Source organism: Aotus nancymaae, unplaced genomic scaffold, assembly GCF_030222135.1.
Source record: "Aotus nancymaae isolate 86718 unplaced genomic scaffold, 86718_ANA_hifiasm-v0.15.2.pri h1tg000030l, whole genome shotgun sequence".
In the NCBI taxonomy this organism is placed as follows: Eukaryota; Metazoa; Chordata; class Mammalia; order Primates; family Aotidae; genus Aotus; species Aotus nancymaae.
Window position 1 is genome coordinate 6,620,758 of NW_026988443.1, and position 21,801 is coordinate 6,642,558.

The 21,801-nt window shown below is 48.3% G+C and overlaps 1 protein-coding gene across 1 annotated transcript; it reads right to left on the reverse strand.

Moving 5' to 3' along the window:
• Positions 1 to 1,144: 1,144 nt before the first annotated feature.
• On the reverse strand, positions 1,145 to 16,421 carry SALL1 (spalt like transcription factor 1). The gene is made up of 3 exons (XM_064383062.1): positions 16,249 to 16,421; positions 3,836 to 7,288; positions 1,145 to 2,714 (listed from the first exon to the last, which is right to left on the reverse strand). Exons 1-3 carry the CDS (start codon positions 16,322 to 16,324, stop codon positions 2,278 to 2,280), a joined length of 3,966 nt encoding a protein of 1,321 aa, XP_064239132.1. The 5' UTR covers positions 16,325 to 16,421; the 3' UTR covers positions 1,145 to 2,277.
• Positions 16,422 to 21,801: the final 5,380 nt, after the last annotated feature.

Here is a 21,801-nt window from a genome sequence, read left to right on the forward strand (position 1 = left end):
ACCGAGAAATTTGTCCCTCTAAATGTTCGGGTGCCGAGCCTTCGGGGTGATTCTCAGCATCACTCATTACGTGGCGCACTCCCCCACGCCCACCCCGCCGCCTCCCTCTCTGCCTCTGGGGCTCCCACCCCCTCCCCTGCACTGTCCCGACCCAGGTCTGCGCCCTCCTTTCGAACGCCGGGCCCGGGCCGGGAGGCCGAGCAGGGGCTGAGGGCGCCCGCTTGGCACCGAGGTCTAACGGCAGGGTCGGGGGAGAGCGGCCCCGGGTGGCCTGAGCCCTGGTGGAAACTTCTGCAGGAAGAGGCCCGAGACTTTCTACCTTACCTGGGCACAACTGCCGGCTGCGGCGATTCACCATCTCCCCGAAACATAAAAACAAAAAAATAAAAAAAAAATCGGCGACCCCTCTGGACACAGCTTCCATTTAGTCCGTTTGCTCACCCCAAAATAGTGATCAGGAGGAAAAAAGCCTGTTTCCCCCCTCCGCCCCAGAATAACAGGGAGAGGGGAAGAATCCCATTGAATTTGCATGATGAAATATTCAAGCTGACTCTACATAACCTTTCTAATAGACTTTTTCTTTCAAATATACATGTACGTTTAAATGCCTAAAAGACCAATTAAATAAAGAACATGTTGACCTCTCTGGGTTGAGGCCCAGTTTGAGTCAGATTATATAACCCCGCAGCATCAGGAACTCCCCAGCAATGTGGCTCTCAGCTGCCTGAAAAAAACGTGACTGTATTAAGGGAAATACAACCAAAATAATAAAAGTGAAATCTAAATCGGCATAAATATCTGACTTAAAAGAAACTTACCTGTTGGGATAAAACCTCCAACAACATCTTTTTATGTCATTTCATTTTTTCATTTTTCTTGGGGGTGAGTGGCAAGTGGAGTCTATAAAATTCATTCCTAAATGAGTCATGGATACTGGGAAAATATCTAGGACCTCCAAATTTCAAAATAAAAGAAAACACAGGCCCATGCAAACTCCTTTCTGTTATGCTTTTTACAATTCTTCATTTAAAGAGAGTTACACACTCACATACACAATTTACCACTACCTGGGGAATAGTGAAAATGCATTTAGGGGCCTAGCTAAATAGAAATGCACTCTAAAAACACAGACACATTATTTTGTTTTATCTGTTGCAAAAAAAATGTATTTGATTACTTGAGTAAAATTACAGTATCTCTGCTGTTAGTAAGTATTAAATGTTAAAAGAAATTGGACCCCCCCTTTCCTTTCAACTTTCCAAGAAAGTGCATGTAACAGTCCAATTTTTTTCTTCCATACCTAATACAAAATAAACAAACACTATACCTGCTCTCTTGATCAAGAAGAAGCATTTGCTCTTGTAAGGAACATATGTACATTTTAATGAAAGTGATATTTCTTATTGTATATACAAGAGCATCTACATTTTCTCCACTGAAGGTTGTTCAAGATGCTATACTTAGCAGCATTGTGAAATTCCAGCACACATTTTCTATTGTGAATATACCTACAAGGCAAAATGTTACGTCTCAGTTTCAACTACCAAAACAACACTTGTTTTCTTTTTCTCTAAAGAATTCTGCGTGCTTATTACTGTACAGAAACTTATTGACATTGAAGACGACTCAAGTAAAAAGCACAATACAAATAGCAGTTCCAAATGGAAATGGTTAAATCTACAAAACAAAACAAAACAGGTTGAATTTTAGAATAAAAATTAAAAAACCAAACCTTTCAAAGAACCACACTGTTCAGTCTGTACTTTCAGTCCTTTTCTTAAATCTGTTTTGAAAGATTAGACAATGTGTTTGCTGATAAAATTTTCCAGCAGGATCAAAGTGTACATGTATATACAGACTTTATTAGAGATCTAATGCATCACCGAGGCATTGCATCAACACCAGATTCATATTAAACTGGATATAGAAAATAAGTTAATGCCAGATTACAACTGCCTAGCAGGGCAACTTGCAATTGCCATAAATGTTACAGCAAGTTTACAGCACTCTAGTCAATTAGTATTTAGTCCAAAATACAGAAGACCAAAGTTAACGCTTGCATTCTGTTTGCAAAGCAAGGTTATATCACTAATAAATAAGCTTTCTTAGAACTCTAAAGTTGAACAAGGTACAAAAGAATGTCTTCATAATGTTGTAGTTCATAGATCTGGGGAACGGAAGGAAGGGGCACGGTGGGGGTGGGTGGGCAAGGAGTAGGAGGCCACCATAGGTCGCATTCTGAACAGGAATGAATGCTATGTCTCCAGCCCAGCTGCTTTAACTTGTGACGATCTCTTTGCTGTCCTCCACGAAGCGGGTGAAGCGGAAGTTGGTTCCGTTCTCACTGCCTGCCATTTTCTCCAGGCCAGCCAGGGGAGCGTTGGGCTCTGAGTTCTGGAGCCTCTCCAGGTTTCCTGTCAGCCCACTAATAGGTGAGCTGTTCCCACTGCCGAGGCTTCCAGGAATTGGAGGGATGCCACCGTTCTGAATGACGGAGATCTCGTTGGCCTTCATCGCCAGCCCGTTGGAGAGCGCTGCTGCATACTGATTCCAGAAGCTGGAAGGATCCCCACTTCCTGATCTTGCCGCCAAATCCTTCTGGAACATTTCTGGGAACTTGACGGGATTGCCTCCTAGAAATGTCATGGGGCCATCCACAGAGAGCCGCCGACCCCGTCGTGCAGGGGTGCTATTCCACATGTGAGTGCCCATGTGTACCTGAGATACGGGGAGGGCAGGCAGAGAGAGAGAGTGAGGGGGGAAAAAGAGGAGGGGGAGAGAAGCTTAATAGCTGAATCTGTCTCGACTCATATCCCAAATGTCCACAAAGCAAGTGGCCTAAATGTCTATTCCCATCATGTGACAGACAGTGAAGGCAACAGGAACCATCCATTCCTCCTGTCTAGTAATAACGTGTTCACTCTCTGCAGCCCTGGGCTGTCTCCCCTCTTCCTGGGCAAAGATGCCTTACTTACTTCTTTTTTATTACCCATATTTAGCTTATAATGGCCTCAAGCAAGCCAGGCAGTGGCGGATAGCTCCTTTCAGGGTTAGAATTGTTATGTCCACTCTCATTGCAATGGTAAGTATTGTATCTGACACCCTTTACCCTATAAATGTCCTTTTCAGATGGGAAGAAGGTATCCCTCCCTGATTGCCCATTGGAGGGCCTGCGTATGGAGAGCAAAGCCAGAAAGTAATTATTCATCTCACATTACTGGGAGCAATCTCCAGAGAAATACTCTGTCAACAGAAAAATGTACACATTAAGAGCACTCAACTGTTGCTCCAGAACTTAAGCATATTTGCTTTATTTCTATATCAGTAGGAAATGCTGTATAATCAATTATCATAATACCCATTAGCAGAGCAGTGACGTTATTGTTTTTAGACAAACAAACCATGCTGGACTGCAGTTATGAAAAATAGATGCATACGCCGAGAACCATGATTATTAAGTGATACGGGCAGCACACAGGCCACATGGAGGTCTTTAATCAATACCCCATGGCAACGCCAGGCTGTCTTCCTTGGTAGGTAAGGCAATTCATTTGGTGCACTTAGCGAGACAACAGAGAGAGGCCGCTGCTTCGCTTAGGTACCAAATTATTCAATGTGCACTGACATTCAGTGAGCTGCAGCCTGCCCTTGTCCCTGCCACGATCCTGACCCTCCCAGGCACCCTCGTTTCTCCCCCGTCCGCCACGTACAGCAGGTTCCCTTGCAAGAGCTCTCGCCCTGAATATCTGGGCTGATGACTCCGGGGCATGCATTATAGATAATCAATGACAGTGGGACAGGGTTGAGGGAGTGGGTGGGGTGCAGACAGAGCAAGGTACCTTAAGATTGCCTTTAGTCGTGAAAGCTCTTCCACAAATAGTGCAAGCAAAGGGTTTCTCTCCAGTGTGAGTTCTCTCGTGAATCTGCAGGGCACTCGACGAGGAAAAGGTTTTGCCACACGTGTTGCAGTAGTGCTGCTTGGGAGTTCTCCTGGGCAGAGCCGGGAGCAGAACTGGGGATGTGGCAGAGGAAGACAGAGGCCCAGAAGGGACATGACTGGTGGGGGTGTCCTTACTGTCCTGAGGAGAAACATGCACGAAGCCGTTGACCTCTGTTTTGATGAGAGATGACAACGAGTTGGCGGGAATCACCGCCGAGTTCTGATTGGGGCCAAGGTTGGAACTGGGCTCAAAGAGCTGGGATGGCAGATCTCGCATCTGATGTGTCAACATGTGCTGCTTCAAATTACCCTTTGTGGAAAAGCCACGATTGCAAACTGTGCAAATAAATGGTCTCTCTTTGGTATGACTTCTATAGTGAATGTCCAAGGCACTCTGACAAGCAAATGTTTTGCCACATATGTCGCAAGCAGTGTTTTTAAATTTACCCCGGTCTCTGAAAGGGAAGAGGATCCCCAAAGAATCTTCTTTGATGATTTTCTCTGCGTGACTCGACGTCAAATCCAAAGCCCCACCATTCACTGGGGTGGGAGACAAACCATTGGCAAACTCACTTGGGACCACTCTCTGTGGTTTCTCCTCAACGCCGGGTGACTTGTGGAACTCCTGGGTGCTGTTGGACGGGGACAGAGCCTGCATGGAAGAGGTAGACTCTGAGATGGCTGGGCTGCCGGCACTTTGGCTCTCCATGTCACCACCCACTGAGGATGAGTCATTGGTCAGCACATCCCCCTCGACGGACCCATTCTCCACCGACTTCAGGCTGGCCTGCAGCTGCTCTGCCAGGCCGGCGTTGATCATCTTCATCTGATTTTCCAAAGCAGCAATGCTCGACATCTCTAGGGGCAAAGGCGAAGAAGATAAGCTGTCTTGGGAGGCGTCTGCAGACTTGGGCGTATCAGGGATGCTGCCCTCAGGACAGTCTTCCATGTTTTCATCAGAGAAGTTGTCTAGGTCATCAAAATTTTTCTCATCGAAGGAGCCTGTGTCAGACTCCATGGACTCGGGGTAGCTGTCGGGGACTGGGGTGTTGGGGATCTGGCCTCCCATATGCATTCGGATGTGCTGCTGTAGGACCACAGCGTTTGTGAACTTCTTCTGGCAGATGGGACAGGAATGCTGGACTCTGAGCGGGGGCATAGCACGATGGACACTGTAGTGGGTTTTAAGATTCCCTTTCGTGGTGAAAGCCCGGCCACAGATCTTACACTTAAAGGGCCTCTCCCCAGTGTGTGTCCTGTAGTGCATTTTCAAGGCGCTCTGGCAGCTGAGAACCCGGTGGCAGATGATGCACTCATTGGGGTCAGTGGCCTTCTTGTCAATGTTTTCTACCAGTTGCTGAAGTTTGGATGTCTCTGATGCTTGGGCTGAATCCAGGAGTCCCCCAAAAGGAAACTTGGCCTTGAACTGCTCGGACATGAGCGGCAACAAAGGGTTGGTGAAGGTGGTGGCACTGCCCACAGGGCCGCAGTCTGCCACTGGGGAGCTCAGGGTGCTACTGCTTGCTGTTGGGACTGAGTTGATGACCATGCCGCTCTCTTCGCTTTTGCCACTGGAGGGTGGCAGAGTAGACCCTTCGGCTTCCTCTGGGAGCCCACCTAGGTTTCTCGTGGCCGGCTCAGGGACCCCGGAGTCACTTTTGACTGAGCCTGGGGGGCTGGTGGCAGAATGGCTGATGGGGATGGGGGCTGGCTCTTCCGTCTTGATGAAGGGTATGAGGCTTGGGAGGGTTGGGGGCAACGGCAGGCCGACTGAAGTGGTCAGAGTAGGCAGGACTGGTTTGGTGTCTAGCCAGCTGGTGACTGGCTTCTCTGGAGGGATGGACATGCCGTATGGGATGCCGGTACTCGTGGGGATATTGTCCAAATGCTCAGGCACAGGATAGGGGTTCATCTGGATGTGAGGGTATTTCTCTTTGTGGCGCTGAAAGTGGACTTTCAGATTCCCCTTGGTGGAGAACCTGTTACCGCAGATGTTGCACTTGAACGGCCTCTCTCCGGTGTGGGAACGCAAGTGGATCTGCAAGGCACTGTCACTCCCAAAGACCTTCGCGCAGAACCTGCACTTGTGTTTGAAGAATGCCTCATCGGAAGTACTTTTCGCTTCGAAGGCAGTGACATTTGGTGGCTTGCTTTTTCTTTGCTGGGCCAAGGCAGACAAGGAGTTTAAATCCTCTGCAGTTGTTCCGATGTTGGGCAAAGGGCTGGGGAAAACCGAGTTAGCGGGGGCTGGCTGAGGTAGAAGTGGATTAGACGCAGGACTTAATAAACTGCTTATTGCAAAAGCTGGTGAGGACGAAGATGAGACCGCTGGGTTGCTGACGTGGGAGGCCCCAGCACTCGAAGCCACTTTTTCTGAGGACGGGGTGGTAACTGCCGCTGCCAATATGTTCATATTGGGAGAAGAGCCGCTATTGGATGGAATGATGGTGTTGCCAGAACTGCTGTGAGGTAGCTGGATTGGGGGTAGCTGTTTCACACCACTAATGCTGGCAGATTGGCTGGCAAGGCTCTGTGCCAATCCAGCTGCTGCTGCCAGCTGCTGAGATAAATGGGAACTTAGCGTGGACAAGGGGTTAGCAGATGTTCGTAAAGTACCTTGAGAAGGACTAGAAGATGTTGGCAAGTCTGCGTTCTGAGAAGCCAACAGCAATATTTGGTGACGAATCTGTTCGATCAATTGCAGCTGGTGGATCTGCTGCTGCTGCAGAGCTAGGAGCTGTTCCATGAGGGCTGGGACTGCCAGCTTGCCCCCGGAGGCCCCGCCGCACCTCGCTTCCTGGGAGAACTGGGCTACTGCCACCTTGGTGCTCTGGAGGTTCTCGATGATGACGTTGCTGTTGATCACGGAGAAGTTGCCCAGTGTTGTCAGGTCCCCGAGTTGAGGTAGAGAGGTTGTGATCGCTGAGGTACCTGTGGAGGAGCCGCCGCTGCTGCTGCTGCTGCTGCCGCTGCTGGTTGGGGCGGTACTGCTGTGGCTGCCACTGGAAGTGCCGTTGCTGCTTTTGTTAACAACCGGGGCCTCCACCTCCATGGACTCTTCCCTGTCAAGTCCGTTGTGTTCTGAAAGGTCGCTGCAGTCCACTTGATCTGTTTTGTTCACTGTGTCATTCATTTGTTCATCAGGATTATGAGGAGGGGGACTGGGGGAGAAGGTTTCGGGTGGGGAGGCTGGATTTTCATTTACGATTAAAACTAATTGATTTTTAGTACAGTTCTTCTTGTGGAGCAGAAGATCTGATAATTCAAAGAACTCGGCACAGCACCGGCCACAGACGTGGGCATCCTTGCTCTTAGTGGGGCGACTCGGTTGAACCTTTTCTGTGTCTCCTACAAACATCAGAAAGGTGCAGGGTTAGAAAAGGGGCCAGGACACACAATCACCTATCACTTAAAAAAAAAAAAAGGCTAATCAATGGTTTTCTACCCGCAACCTGCAAAACTCAAAACGGTAGCCCTTGAAAACCAATCAATATTACCTAAGAACACCCATAATTAATTTTTAAGGGTATGGAGGAATTCCTATCCATCTGGTATCTCAGAGAGTCATGGACTTCAGATATTTCATCAAAATATAAAATACTACAAATGGGAGACATTGGTGCATGATGAAATTCCATAGCAAAATATGGATTTCCAATCTTTTTTACACCTTATTGTCTACTCGTCTGGAGAGGGTCCACAAACCAATCTGAGGACTTATTAGGCTCTTGAGTTTCTGTCAACCTTATTCTTTTTCAACTGACTCAAAGATATCTGTGACAGTTTGTTCTGTCACTAAACTAATTTGTAGTCATTCAGGTTCCAATCAGTTGTTGACAAGGGTGGGGGGGGATGCATATCACCAAGCTGTAGACTGACAACTTGAAAATCACCTCAAGCCCCTACCTCGAACCTGCACTAAGTCTGATCCGTGACAAACACACTTTAGTCACATCAGTAACAAATCCTCCAGGCTGCTCCTCAAAACTCACTTGAACACAAAAGGCAAGGCAACGCACACAATGAAGAGAAACACAATGATCATAATCCGTTACAAGCCCTGCCTGGCACCTATATATCACCCGATGGCATGTTTATTTTTAAAATTAAAGATGCAACTCTGGCTACCATCCCACTAATCGAAGGATATATGCCACTATGCTTCGAATGGCAACGTTACGCATCTAAATATTTCATCAAAAGTACTCTCCATGTCTATAAAAACTGGCACAAGATTTACATTTCTGATTAAACATCAACTTCAAGAAGGATGTGCAGTTGTGAAGTGCTCCCATCTCCTATGAAATAATTTCTTGGTTTAGAGTTTGGAAATGTGTTGCAGCTCTCCTTGTCTGAATGCCTTTAAAAACAGTTTGCTCTTAACTGTTATCAATTGTTTAACAGATTGTCCTGAACCTTTTATTATAAAAATCCCTTTATTTCATGTTTGTTTCCACTGGTTGCTCAGATGTCTTCTCACTAAGATCCATTTGTAAATTAAACAGAAAAATCTCTAACTCCAAGCTAACATCCTATTCAAAGACAGGATGGCTTCCCATTGTTTGCCCAGCATGGGGAACACCAACTTCTGTTGTACAAATGGTGTGTGGTCATCTACGACGGCTGTGAAAAAAAAAAAAAAACTGTTTAATTCAGGATTACCTCCCTGCATGCTTTTCTGCAGAACTGAATCAGATAATAGGTAGTTTCCATGACTTCCAAATTGAATCTCCCAGAAAACTTGCAGAAAACAAAGTAATTGCAGATATGGATAAATGTAAAATCAGAATGCTGCTTTTTTCAGTAAACTTAAAGTCCACTCGAAAGGGTCAGCTCTTTGCCTTTTTGTAGTAAACATTTTAAAAAGCTTGACTAGTTTGACATTCCAGAAAATAAAATTAATACCTAAATACTAACTTCTGGAAATTCCTTAACTCTATTTGCCTTGAGTGATGCCTAAGTTGATTAGAACCCCTGGTGAAGTATGCCAAATGTATGCACACTTTATTCTCTGGGAGTGTTATTTGAGTAGCTAAGTTATACTTAACAAGCCAGCTTTCCTAATACCCATCTTTTAATCTCCACAAGGGTATAGTGCAAAATGTATTAACACCACCAAACAAATCTTAGTTGTAGCAGAAAATACCAATAATGATTTGGTTTTAATTTAATGTTTAATCATCCTAATTGGCACTGGATTCCTATGCATATGGAAGGTGCTGTTTTAAGCACTTTCTGTCTCTCCCCCTGCCTTCAAATCATATAAACAAAATATTAGATGAAATTTACTAAAGTTATGTTGCTTAACTTGGGACAAAAATAATGTGACAAAAATTCTGTTTAAAGCTTCTTATTTTGACAACCAATTTTAAATGATGCATCCATTTCAGATGCTTATTTTAAACTAGGAAATGCAATTCCTAATATATTCAACAGAAATGTTATTTCTTTCTCTTTGCACATTTCCATATGTAATGGTTATGTTTCCATCTACTTTTACAGCCAATTATGAAGGAACAAAAGCTATTCTGTTTGTTCACACATTTTCAACAAAATGCATTAAAACTATTATGTCAGCATGTTCTATTAAGCTCTGCATTCAGTGGAAAATACTTTTCAACCAGCTCACATTTATCAAAACATAAAGCCACTTTAAAACACAGTTTTGCTTGGTCAGCTGGGCTTAGACAAATAATGACAGATTCAGAACTAAATAACTAGCAAGGGAAATCAGAAAACTGACTTCATCAATTGTACACATTACAATGTAGTTGCTTCAAATATTTAGCACATCTGTGCTCACGATTAAAAGACATTTTAATTCTTTATAACTCGCAAACATCTGATATTCCCATAACATATAGAGAAAATAAAAGGAAGGTTACTTTACAGGATTTAGCTGATGATTCCTTTCCTGCACTCGAATTCTGCATTTGTGCTGCCTCAAGACTCACTTGAGAATTTTCAAGTTTTTCAACCTGAACATTTTTATATTTAGGATTGTGCTAACTGGATGGAAAATATAGATGTTTAAAAATAAATGTCTGCTTGCTTTTAAGAGACTGTGTTAAAAACTTGCCCATATTTTAGCTTAGGTTTTCACAACATTTTTAATAAGCTGACATTTGATCTCACTGTAGAGTCAACTAATTTAATTTCCTGATGTTTATGAACACCCCCACTCCCCAAAAATACTGGTATCTATTTTGATTTATTTCAAAAGCAGGTGTCGCTACACTGTAATAATTCTTAACTTTAAATCTATCTGCATTTGGAACAAAATTCCAAGGAAACAGCCTTTTATTAAAAAAAAAAAAAAGACAAAACATGAGGACTAGTTGGACTTTTTACCAAAGGGAATATTTTAAGTTGTAGTAAGATTCCCTCTCTCTCTCTCTCTCTCTCTCTCTCTCTCTCTCTCTCTCTCACACACACACACACACACACAAACACACAGAGGAACATGTTCTAATTCATTTTTCTGATTGTCTGCTATCTTGTATCTCTCTCAGTAATCTGTTACACAGGATTGCAACTGGTGACCCCATTATAGTAAATACAGTTGCCTTGTTCCTTGTACTATGGTGAAAATAACATTCCTGTTCCTTTTCTATGGATTTTGCATACAGATTAATTTTGTACGCAACCCTAGTCAGATAGGAAAATTTAAGAAGCAGTGTTTTTCTAAGTATGTACACACAAACAGATATTTGGAATTTTCTGGGCCTTCTTTTAGTGGGAGGGGAAGAGTGATCTTATATCTCCACCAAATTTATACTAAAATCCAAAATGTTTTAGTTTCTGATGTACTATTTAAGTACTTGATGCCTAATTCAAATTTGTCAGTTTTTCATCATCTGAACCAAACTGCAGAATTGGAAGCAGAAAATTGAAGTGTGCTAGGATATCTGTCTACTGAGAAAATAAAAATAAAACTATGCCCCACACAGAAAGGTTTAGCCAGCCAGGAAAGGAAAACAAAACAGAAAACAAACGCAACCACCTTACTCTACCAGATTTAGTTTTCTTTGTTGGAGCTCTTCAGAAAGACACTTCACTGTACTTCCCATCATCTTAAGATTGCATTTACATTTCTTAATAGAACTTCTCAGGATAGTGGTTTTGGAGTCCTTAATTTTAACAGCCTGTTCCTTTTCTTATCACAAACATATTTGATTGATTGATCTCTTATCTTTTTTTTTAACACCGACCTACGAAAAGTCTGAATCCAAATGTCCAACTTAAGATTCCAAAGAAATTTTAAACACTACAACATAGGCTGTGCATATTTTCTGTGATGTCTAAAGTTTCCTCTATGTGATACACAACCAAATGACAAATTTCCTGGTACCCTTGAAGTTTACTCACTGTTCTGACCGGGATTAGCGTATTCTCTCGTGGAAGAATACAAGTGAAATCTCTGAAAAAATAACAACATGGACGAGACACTGCTTTTAAAATAGTGATCCAAGCCCACCTAATAGACACAATAAATGAAAGGGGAAAATGTCTTTCCCATGGATGAATCAAACTGAACACTAGATGGGGTTCCAGTTGCAAGGGTTTTGTTCAAAAACTTCTTTGTGGCTTTCCTATTGCAGTGACGCGTAAAAAAGAGACTCCTTAAGGCGAGATCTAAACTTTGACTACATAAACATTGGCAAAGGCACAAGAAACTAAATCCCTGTTGTTTGAGGGTAAAACTGAGCTATGGGAACTACCTGTCAATCTTCCCCTTTGGGGGTCTGGCATCTGAGGGTGACAGGGGAATAAGGTTAGGAAAAGAAGCCAAGCTGATAAGGTGAAACTAAAATAAACTACTAACTTCCTGCTAAGTGACTAGCAGGATTCAATTTGGGGGTCACTGGGAAGATACTGAAGGACATATTATGATCTGGACCTTGTCACCTTTGCATGGGAGGAGGCTAGCAAAGGTTAAAACAGCTTGACACATCTAGGTTTTCTAAAGCCTGGCACACAAACTTTTTTCTTTTTTGGGGGAGGGGTGTTAGTTCTCGGGTAACTTTCCACCTCTTTCGCCAAACTACTTCAGTTTGAATAATCTAAGAATAGTTTTGGAATATTCTGGTGCTATCTGCACCAAGAAGTGTCTCAGAAAAACCTAGTTGAGGTTGTAGAAGGAATTTGTTCTGGTTCCTACAGAGAGCTTGGCTTTTAACGATTTCAGAAACTTAACCAGTCTGCCTATTTCTGTTCCAGTAAGACCTTCACCATAAAAATGTAGAGTTCTTCTACCTTCTAACAGACTCTGTTGGTAAAGACAACTTGCTACCACCAAAAGTGTAAAGAAAAGGAATAAAGTCTCCAAAGAATAACCTGTACATTAGAACTTGTGCCAATGAACTCTAGGGGAAACTTGATGTAAAAGAAACCACAAAACATTCAGTATCACATATTCACTTTCGCACACACTACCCCATGCCCAACGACTTTGCTCATTTGTGTGTGTGTGTGTGTGTGTGTGTGTTAACATTTTAGAAAGTATGTGCGGCCTGAAGCAAATCACACAAAAACAGTTTGCATTTTCTCATCCAGAATCTTCCATTATGACAAACTTAAAACGTCTATGATTAAACATGAATTCCTTCCAACTGCCTTATCTTGCAGGTGTTGGGTTTTTTTTTTTTTTAAAGTAAGCAATTAATTACAGTTCTCTCTAACCTTTTGGGCCCAGGGATCAATGTGTTGCTATTAAGCTGCTCAAAATGAGCAAATTACTTTGGTAAATGATAGAATTTCATTATAAATATAAATAAGAGGAATTTTTATGATATTTTATATGGCTGTTAGTGTTTTATCTGCAATTCATGGTGTTTCATTTTTCCAATATTATCTTTTCCTTGAAACAGCTGAGCATCAAAATTCTTTTTAAATAAATGAATGGAGTCTAAATGGGCCATCCACGTAGTAGTTTCAGGAATCTTAAAAACACCACTAAAAGAAGAACCCCACACATACACACACACGCACACACAATACATAACTGAAATCCCAATTTAAAGTAAAGAACCCACACATAAAATCATTAGATTCTAATATTCCCTTTCCTCAGAATTATTTATCTTGGTAAACAATCTTTCTAGTAGCAGTCATCTTTCTGCAAGTAATTTGAGACTTGTTGAATATCATTTAAGAGACAAGTCATATTTGCCACAATCTTGGTTTCATAAAAAGCAGAAAAATCACCAAGTTTAGAGTGTTTCTGGCATTGCAGCTGCAGTAAAGTAGAATAAAATATCAGCATCCTGAAATCTACCAAATACTCGGTTATTATTATTATTATTAGTTGCACTTGCTCCAGATGAAGCTATCTGTGCGGCTCCTTAGCATGGCCTGGGTTTTCTTTGTAAGCACACACACACTCAAACACACACAGGCAGGACACACAACAACACTAAGTAGCCCTAGCTACTTTCAGCTTCAGGAGCCGCTTCTTCAGGGCTCCTGTAACTTGGGTCTACAAACTTTTCTAGGTCTCTGGGTAGAAGTCATACAATTTGAGGTGCTGGTAAACAAGACGTGCATGAACTAGATTTAATTTGGTATGTTTCATATTTCATTTGTCATATTTTAAAGTCTATCTCAAGACATAAGAAAAAGTAATCAGAATCCTTATAAAGCGGCTTGCCTTCTAAAACTGTACCAACCTTCCTTTGTATATGTAAATAACAAAACAAAACAGAAAACCCAGCTACTCCTAGAAGTATGGGTTATATGTGGGGAGAAGCATGAGATTGCTGAATTCACTGCAGAAAAGGCGACTTTTAAAAGGTAACCTTGAGTTATGTCATGAACTTTCAATTCTATTTATCTCACAACTACTCCCAAATAAAAACAACTGGAGTATGCTAGGCCTCCAGTATGTCCCGCATTGGGGTGGATTACTTGTGTACTAATATTATTACAACACACTAAATCCTGAAACCCTATTACAAAATCTACCCTCTAGGCAACTTCTCCCAAACTTATTGTTCAACCATGTAAAAACAGTCATAACCTAAAACCATTACTACTGAAGAAAAAAAGGAGGGGGTGGGGAGAGGTGAGGAAAGACGGCTGGGAGGGGCTGTTTCCTAGGGAGCCCCTAACAGTTTACTGCTTCTTTAGGACAATGTACCAGCTTTGGGGAAGAAAAAAGAAAGGAAGGAAGAGAAAGAAATCAAAAGGAGAGAAAAGAGAAAGGAAACTTGATTCAGTTACTTAACTTACCTCAAAGCTCAAATAAACTAAAAAAAAAAAAAAGTACTAATAAAGAATAATGGTAAGAAGCAGTGAACTCCTTTTATACTATTGCTTTATGGGAAGACTTAACTATTAAAAATTCCTGATCCAGAGGGCGAAAGGCAAAGATCTAGCACGCATCATTTCTCCTCGAAGGCCGAGACTTTGTTTTTTTTAATGTAGAAAATCAGTACAAATTTACAAACACACTAGAAAACGCTCTCTTATCTCTAGTTTGCTTTTTTGTGTACAAACTGTTAACTTGTGCAGTTTTCCGGTGCAAAAGGTCTCACCAGAAACTTTAGGAAAGATGGGTGTGGGTGCGGGAAGCAGAATAAACTAAACTGAGAAAACCCGGAAAAATACTCGGCGCAGCTGCTGCGGCCTTGGGTAATCTCACCTCGATCTATCCCGCGTGCTCGCTTCCGCTTGGGGTGGAAAGCGGGGTTCAGGGGTTCTTTTCAGCGTACTGATAAATCGCAGAGGCCCTGGGTAAGGATTCAAGCTGGAGGAAATACTGGGGGCCGGGAAGAGGGTTACTGTAAACTATTTTCTTAATTGATTTCAAGTCCCCCATTTTCTTACAGGGACCCCAAGTCAGGACTCCCTTTACCCGACAGCAGGAGTAAAGGGAGCGGGGGTCCCTTCGCTTCACTGCTTCTCGGCTCTATCCAGAGGCAGGCCGCTGGGAAAAAAGTCGGGGACCGTGGGGCCCGGGCGGCCACTGCTTACTGGACTGAAGTGCTGATCAGGGGCACGCTTCGGAGCTCTGTCGGGGCCCAGCTCCCTCCTTCACATCCTAAAATGCCGCCAAGGACGCGGGCATCCCGAGCGGCATCCTGAGCCGCTGAGACCCTGCCGAGGCTGCTCCTCGTCGGTCCTTCCGCAGCCGAGGCCAGCTTCGTGCCGGGAAGACCCGGGGACCCGAGCCTGAGCGCCACTGCAACGCCTCGGGCTCTAGGCCTGGGAGCTCTGAGGCCGGCACAGTGAAACATCTTTAGGAGCAAGGAGGGATTCCAGGTGTCCTCCCTCCGTACCCCAACTCCCTGCCCGGATCTCTTGCACTGTCTGCCATAGCTCCCGCACACAAACTTTGTTCTGAACTTGTTCAGCCCCTTCGGAACCCACAGTTGTCGCCTCCATCGGAGAAAGCGAGTGCTCCTGTTTCAGGGGGGATTCCACTCTGCCTGGCCACCCCAAAACCTGAAAAACTATCCTACGACTTCCTCCCCGACTCGCCTGGAAGTAGGGAGCACTACGATCCCCAGAGAGAGCATACCGGCCATAAAGATTTTGGGGGACAGAGGGTACAAGTGTTGGAGGAAGAGATGCTGGGATAAACTTTGGGAGCCAGACCCGACACTTCCCCCGTCCGTTTGCACAGTCTCCGGAACAACTGGCCGCAAGCGGCACTCTCCACTCCGGTCGCGATCCCAGCGAGTCAGGAGCGGGCGCCCCGACACCAATCCCCACCTTCTTGCAGCTCTGAACCTCCAAAGGCACCCCCGTTCTGCCACGAGGGCCGAGGAGGAGTGTGTGCGTGGGGCAGGGGGGCGCAGCAAGCTCCCCCCACTCTCGGAGTTCAGCCCGGCGCCCGAAGTAAACTTCCTTCCCGCTGGCAGCAGGGCCGGGCGGCAGAGGCCGGGCCGGGGGCCCCCGATCGCGGCGCGGGGAGCGCGAGGGACCCCGCGCCGTCAGGCGGGGACGACCTCCGCCCGCACCCACGCCTTATGGGGCTCCCGAGTCCTGGCCGCGGCTGGGATCCCCGGAAAAACCGGGATGGAGGAGCCAGGCCGGCTTGCCCGCCCTCCTTCCCCCGGGAGGACCCAGCAACTCCGGAAAGATCCTGCAGGGAGATGTGCTCGCTTTCCCAGGGGCAGCTGGGGGAAAGCCCAGCAAAGGCACATTGAAAATTAAAAAGAAAAAAAAAATCACGCCAAGTGGAAGAGCCGATCCGGGCCGCGGTGGGGTAGGGGGCGCGGGGGCCAGCTGCGTGTGCGTGGGTCCGAGTGTGAGTGAGTGTGAGTGCGTGTGTGTGTGTCCACGGCGCGGGCCGGAGCACTCACCATCTCGCCGGGGGAGCGAGGCCACTTCGGGGTCGGATTGGAAATGTTGAGGCTTCGCTTGCTTCCTCCGCGACATGCTGGCTCAAACATCAGCTGGGGCAGAATAAAAAATTACTAAAAAAAAATCTTCTCAAAATTACGGAAATCGAGCGGCGGCGGCGGCGGCGGCTCCCCCCGCCCGCCGGCCCGCCCGCCCCCTCCCCGGCTCCCCGGCCCCGGGCGCAGCGCGCATGTGTCCTGCTATAATTATGATTATCAATAATGCATTGCGATTAATCATAGAGGGGCTCTTTGAAAGGCGATTGGCACCGGGCCAGCGCTATTCAAACCCGCTCGCCTTAATCAATTAGTTCGTGATTTGCTGCAGACCCCTGTCTCTCCGCGCGCTGGCCCAATAAGCCGGCCGCGGGGCTGGCTCTGCGCTCCGCGCCGCCCGACACTGGGTTAACCCTCTTTGCGACCGCCGGGGACTCCGCGGCCCGGCCACCGGGGCCCGGCCTCCTCTCCACTGCGGGCCCGGCGACCCGGCCGGCGCCCCCCGCTCCCTCCCTCTCCCCTCCCTCCTTCGCCCCCCCATCCCGGGCTGGGCCGACCCAAATTAGCATGCCCTCCCCGGAATCGAGCCGCCCCGGGTTGGGGGCGGGGGGTGGGGCCGGGCGGCGGGGGCTGGGGACCCGGGCTGCGGGCGCCCTGCGAACTTCCCAACTCGGGCGCGAGGCGCGCTGGCCTGCGGGGGGAGGGAGTCCCGCGCGGGATTTGGGGGGAGGGCGTCCCGTTTCGTGAGTGTTTCATCGTTTCTTTAAGAGCTACCAGCAAGGAGCCCACCCCCACCCCCATTAAAAAAAAAATAGCGAGTGGGGAAGAGCCAGCCCCACGCCGGTCCGCCTCCCGCCCACGGTTCGGCCTCCCTCCCGCCTAGCTCGGCGCTCCTCCGCCCGAGTTCTCCATCCCCTGGATCCCGGGCTCGCGGGGGCGCGGAGAAGAGGATCCAGGAAAGGTTTGGGAACCTGATGGGTTTGTTGTGGGGGGAGGGGCAGCTCTCCCGCCACCCCATCCTCTCCTCTCCAGGGGCCCTGATCCGCCAACCTCTGGCTTGCTCCCTCGCTCCCTTTCTCTACCTCGGACATTCCCAGGACAATTAGGGCTAAAGTTTTCGGGAGAAGCGGCCCCGAGCCCGTGGGATAAGGGGGCGGCCCGGCTCCGCCCAGGACCCCTCCTGGACCTCCCCCCCGGCTGCCCGGGTTGGCTGCAGGGCGCGTCACTCCGCGGGGAGGCGGCGGCAGCGGTGGCGCCGCAGAGCCCCGGGCGGGCTGAGAGCCGGGACCGGCTAGGGCTCCGAGTTCAGCTTCGGCCGGGGGGAGGGGAGGGGCTGCCGCACACCCTGAGCGCAGCAGCCCGCTCGGGCCTGGGGAGGAACGGCCCGGCAGGACCGGGCCCTGGATTGGGCCAGTCCCCGGGACCCCTGGGCACCCCGCCCTGAGAGGGGGCCGCGCCCCAGCTTTCGGGGACGAGGTGGCGGCTCCGAGCCGGGAAGCGGCGGCGGGGGGCGGGGATGGGGAGGCTCTGTCCGCTGCTGCCTAGCGGCGCGGAAGCTCGCCTCCACTTTTCGGGCACTTGCCGAGAGCGGCGCCCAAACTTTTTGCTCTATCACTGTCTCCCCACGCTGAGATGCAGCCTCCCTACCCGCACCCCAGAGCCCAGAGCCGGGAGCCCGATCCCTCTGCCGGGCTCAGGCGCCCGCGAACCTGAGACTCGGTCCGCGGCTCAACCTAGCTCTTTCCCCTCGCGCCTCGGGGTCTCCTCTCTCCAAGGTTCCCGAAGTCCTTCGACCGAAGGACTAAACTAAACTAAACTTCGGCTGAGTAATGGGGGAGGAGGAGGGTGCAGATACACTATCCCTGCCCTATCTCGCGATCAGGAGAGGAGAGGGCTCATAAGGACGCCCCAATTCGCTAGCGCCCGTGAGTCTGGTCGGTTCGCGCGAAGTGGGCAACAGTCTCCCGAGCCAGACTTCGGGTACTCTGGATCCGTACTGCGCTCCTCTAAAGGACCGTTCCCTTTCTCTTAGCTTTTTAAATCTTTTTTCTATCTTTCTTTTCTTTTCTTTTCTTTCTTTCTTTCTTTCTTTCTTTCTTTCTTTCTTTCTTTCTTTCTTTCTCTCTTTCTTTCTTTTTCTTTCTTGATAAACATGGTTTTTTTTTGTGCGGGTGAATGTTTTTGTTTTTCATCTGCTGACTTTATTTTTTCTTAGTATAACTTCTTTCTCCCTGCTTGTCCGTTTTCCACCTTTTCTCTTATTTTCTTCTCTTCTGCCCTCGCTCTCTCCCTAACACACACACACCCTCTCCGCCTCGCTCTCCCTTTCTCCCCAGGCCTTAATGGGTACAGTAGATTTTGATAAAAAGACAAACGAAGCTATCAGTGGGGCTGATGTTGAAGAATGAAGATAATAATGTTTCCATAGGTGGTGCTTCAAATGCCATTATTTCTCACTGAATATTTAAAGAGATCCCTGGGCAAAGATGGATCTGCGCGCTCCTGGGGTGCGAGCGGCTCGCTTCTCCCAGGCCCCCGGGAACTTGTACGGGAGCACGTGCAAATCCCGCACCCGCCCCCCCATCTCAGAAACAGGGATCCTCGCACACCCACCAACCCACACTCTCTCAGGTACACAAACGCGTCTGTGCACTTGCACACTCCTTTCCCGGAATGTACCCGTGTTTGGAGCCACCCGCATCCTTCTCTGACAAACTTGACTTCTTGAAAGTAGGGGCCTCCCGGACACCGCATGCGGCCCGGAACCTAGCGGAGCGGGCGGTCCCGCACAGCTTTTCTCCTGGTGCGCGTCGCGTGCGCAGCAGGAAGCTCCCGGGAATAGCTTCACACGTGTTTGTTACTTGCTCCATGTGTGATTTAAGACTAAGGGGAGGCAACTTTCCCTGCCCCTCAAAACACCACAACAAATAACGAAACCAAATGAACACGTAAAAAGCAGCTTCGCGGTGTTTAATTAAAATTGGGCGAGCAGAGACAAATAAATTTGGGGGATCCAAACTTTAATAACTTTTTTCGTTCTTTTGCGTCCTCGACTGCATAGAGACGGGAGTTTCTCTCCGCGCTCGGCGTCCCCAGCTAATTTCTTGTTTGTTTTCTTTCCCTCCATGGCCCCGGGTGAGGAGATGGGAGGTGGAGGAGGGGGGATGGGAGGAGGGGGATGGTCGGAATGGCGGGGAGAGGAGAATTGGTCTTTATTGTTGATGGCAATACATCAATTACGGGCCATTGTCTCGGTCCCAAGTTACGTGGTTCGCTGGTGCGGGCGCCTCAGTGTCAGGGCGCTGGCAAGGCTCCGCGTGCCTCGATGCAAAGAAATATTTAAATCAATAAAAACGGAGATAGAGTGGGGGTTAATTTTTATTTTTGTGCAGGTCGAAAGTAGGCAGCGAGCGGGAGTGAGGTGCCACTCCCGGAGTCCCTTCACACGCCCTGCTCACCCCAGAGACCTGCGCGGTTTACGTGCGGTCGCGCCTGCCCAGCCCTGGGTGTGGGGGAGGACGACAACTGAGGGAATCCGGATGGCGAAATTCGGACTTGCAGGTTCCTCGAGAGGGCTTGGTACTTAGGGACTGATCAGCAATAGCGAACGGGGATAGCCCGAAGAGAGGCGGCAGCTGCGCCGGGGTCGCGACCTCGCGGGCCGAGAGGAACCGCACCCGGCGGAGGCACTTGACGAGTTTTGCAAACTCCCATCTTGGGGGATTGATGGTCTTTCCTACTAATCCGTCCCCTCAGTTTTCCCAAGTCCCAGAGTGTCCTTGGTGAGTTGGCGGGGCCGAAGATCTGTGCCCCAAGGCCGCAGGCCACAACTGGGGTCCCATCCACGGGGTTTCCAGGCTTCTTCGCTCAACCGCTGGTCCTACGAAGGGGAACGGGACGGGGGTTGGGGGAGTCGAGGCTCTCCATTCTGAGGCCTGGTTCTTCTACCCGCAAAAGTATCTTATTCTGGCCCGATCTGACCTCGGGTCTGGGATGGGGCCTGGGATGAGGCCTTGCCTGGGCTTCAGACCTTCTTTTCCGTTCCGCTAGTGTTGCTTGGCCACCCTATCCCAGACATGGAGGACGCCCCACAGCGCGCTGCCTGCACCCCAGCTTCTTCAGTCCCCCGCTCAAGGCACCGCTGGCCCCCGGCCGAGGCTAGGAGGGCAGTAGTGGAGGTTTCGTTTTCTTAAGCCAAGCAAAAAGCGGCGAAAAGGCGGCAGCGGCGCCCCGGGGGCGGGGGAGGAGGCGCATCGATGGTATCAACATTATTGATGGGGAAACGTTGGGGCAGGAGCCCGGAGATCAGGTTCCCAGTCCCTCCCCTGCCTGGAGGTGGGTGGGACAGAGCGGGTGGTGAGCTGTGTGTGTGCATGCGTGTGTCTGTGTGTGTGGGGGGGGGGGTCCTGAATACACCCGCATTAACCACCTGGGGTTTATTTGTATTTTCCTTGTCTGAAAGTTTGCGGGGCAGAGGAAAGAGGAGGAAGGGTTGAGGTTGCTAGTACCCTCTAGCCCTTAGGGCTCTTTCCTAGAATTGGGATTGGGGTTGGGGTTAGGTCTGGAGGGGGTGCGGGGAGAGAGGGAAAAATGACATAAAACAAATATCAAGTTTGGAAAGCTCTCCATAGATGCGGTTATTTTTCCAAACCCCGGGACTTTGCTTCCCCGGGAGTTTCAGAAACTCCTTTCTTACTGAACTGCTGTCACTCAAATCCTAACCTCTCTTCGGACACTGGAGCAGCTTTGAACCCGAGGTCTGGAGCAGGATCCAGTGGGTACCCCGCCCCTTGCCGAGTCTCTGCTGTGCACCCTTGGCGCACTCCCTCTCCAGCAGTACAGTCCCAGCGTCAAAATGCGCGTTTTGGGGGGACTCTCGCCGCCCACCACCAAGGGCTATCTCCAGACGGGCGCCGGGTGCAGCCCAGTGACCCGGCGCCCTGGCGCCGGCTCCAGCAGAAAACTCAGGGGTGGCAAGCGGAGGGCGGGCTTAGTAACCACCGCACGCGCCCCAGCCAGGAGTCCGGCACAGTCTGCCAGCGGCAAAGTTAGTCTTTCTTTGCTTGAAGGGCCGTTCCTACACCGGTATACAGAAACCGACTTCGCTAGCGACTGCAAGTGCTTGCGATTTTGACTTTCTGTCCACATTTGAGCGGCATGCACTTAAATTCACTGCGCCCCGCATGCAACAGTGCCTCGCCAAGGGGGCCTCTGGGTATGAAATTCCTCCCAGTGGAAAGGTCCCGACGTAGAGAAAGTGGAAAAGGCTAATAGAATTTATAAAAGGAAAACCTTTCCTTCCCTTTGGTTAAATCCCTTTGCGGTTTTCTGAGCGTGAAAAAAAAAAAAAAAATCATCACCATGCAATAGAGTGTAGCTAATTCTTGGAACCTAGTAGTGGGATGTTCAGGAAGCCCAGCAGAGCGCACAGATTCCCATCTGCCAGCTCAAATAGAACCTTAGTTAGGATCCAGCGAATAGTGGTTAGTTCCTGTGTCTTCTGTTGGGAATAGGTGT

Excerpts from the sequence above, each read along its gene's own strand:
- SALL1 (XM_064383062.1), bottom strand. The coding sequence starts at position 16,324 with ATGTCGCGGAGGAAGCAAGCGAAGCCTCAACATTTCCAATCCGACCCC. Across the intron at positions 7,289-16,248 it reads CTCGCTCCCCCGGCGAGATG|GAGACACAGAAAAGGTTCAA; the intron begins GTGAGTGCTCCG and ends TGATGTTTGTAG. Across the intron at positions 2,715-3,835 it reads TAAAGGCAATCTTAAGGTAC|ACATGGGCACTCACATGTGG; the intron begins CTTGCTCTGTCT and ends TATCTCAGGTAC.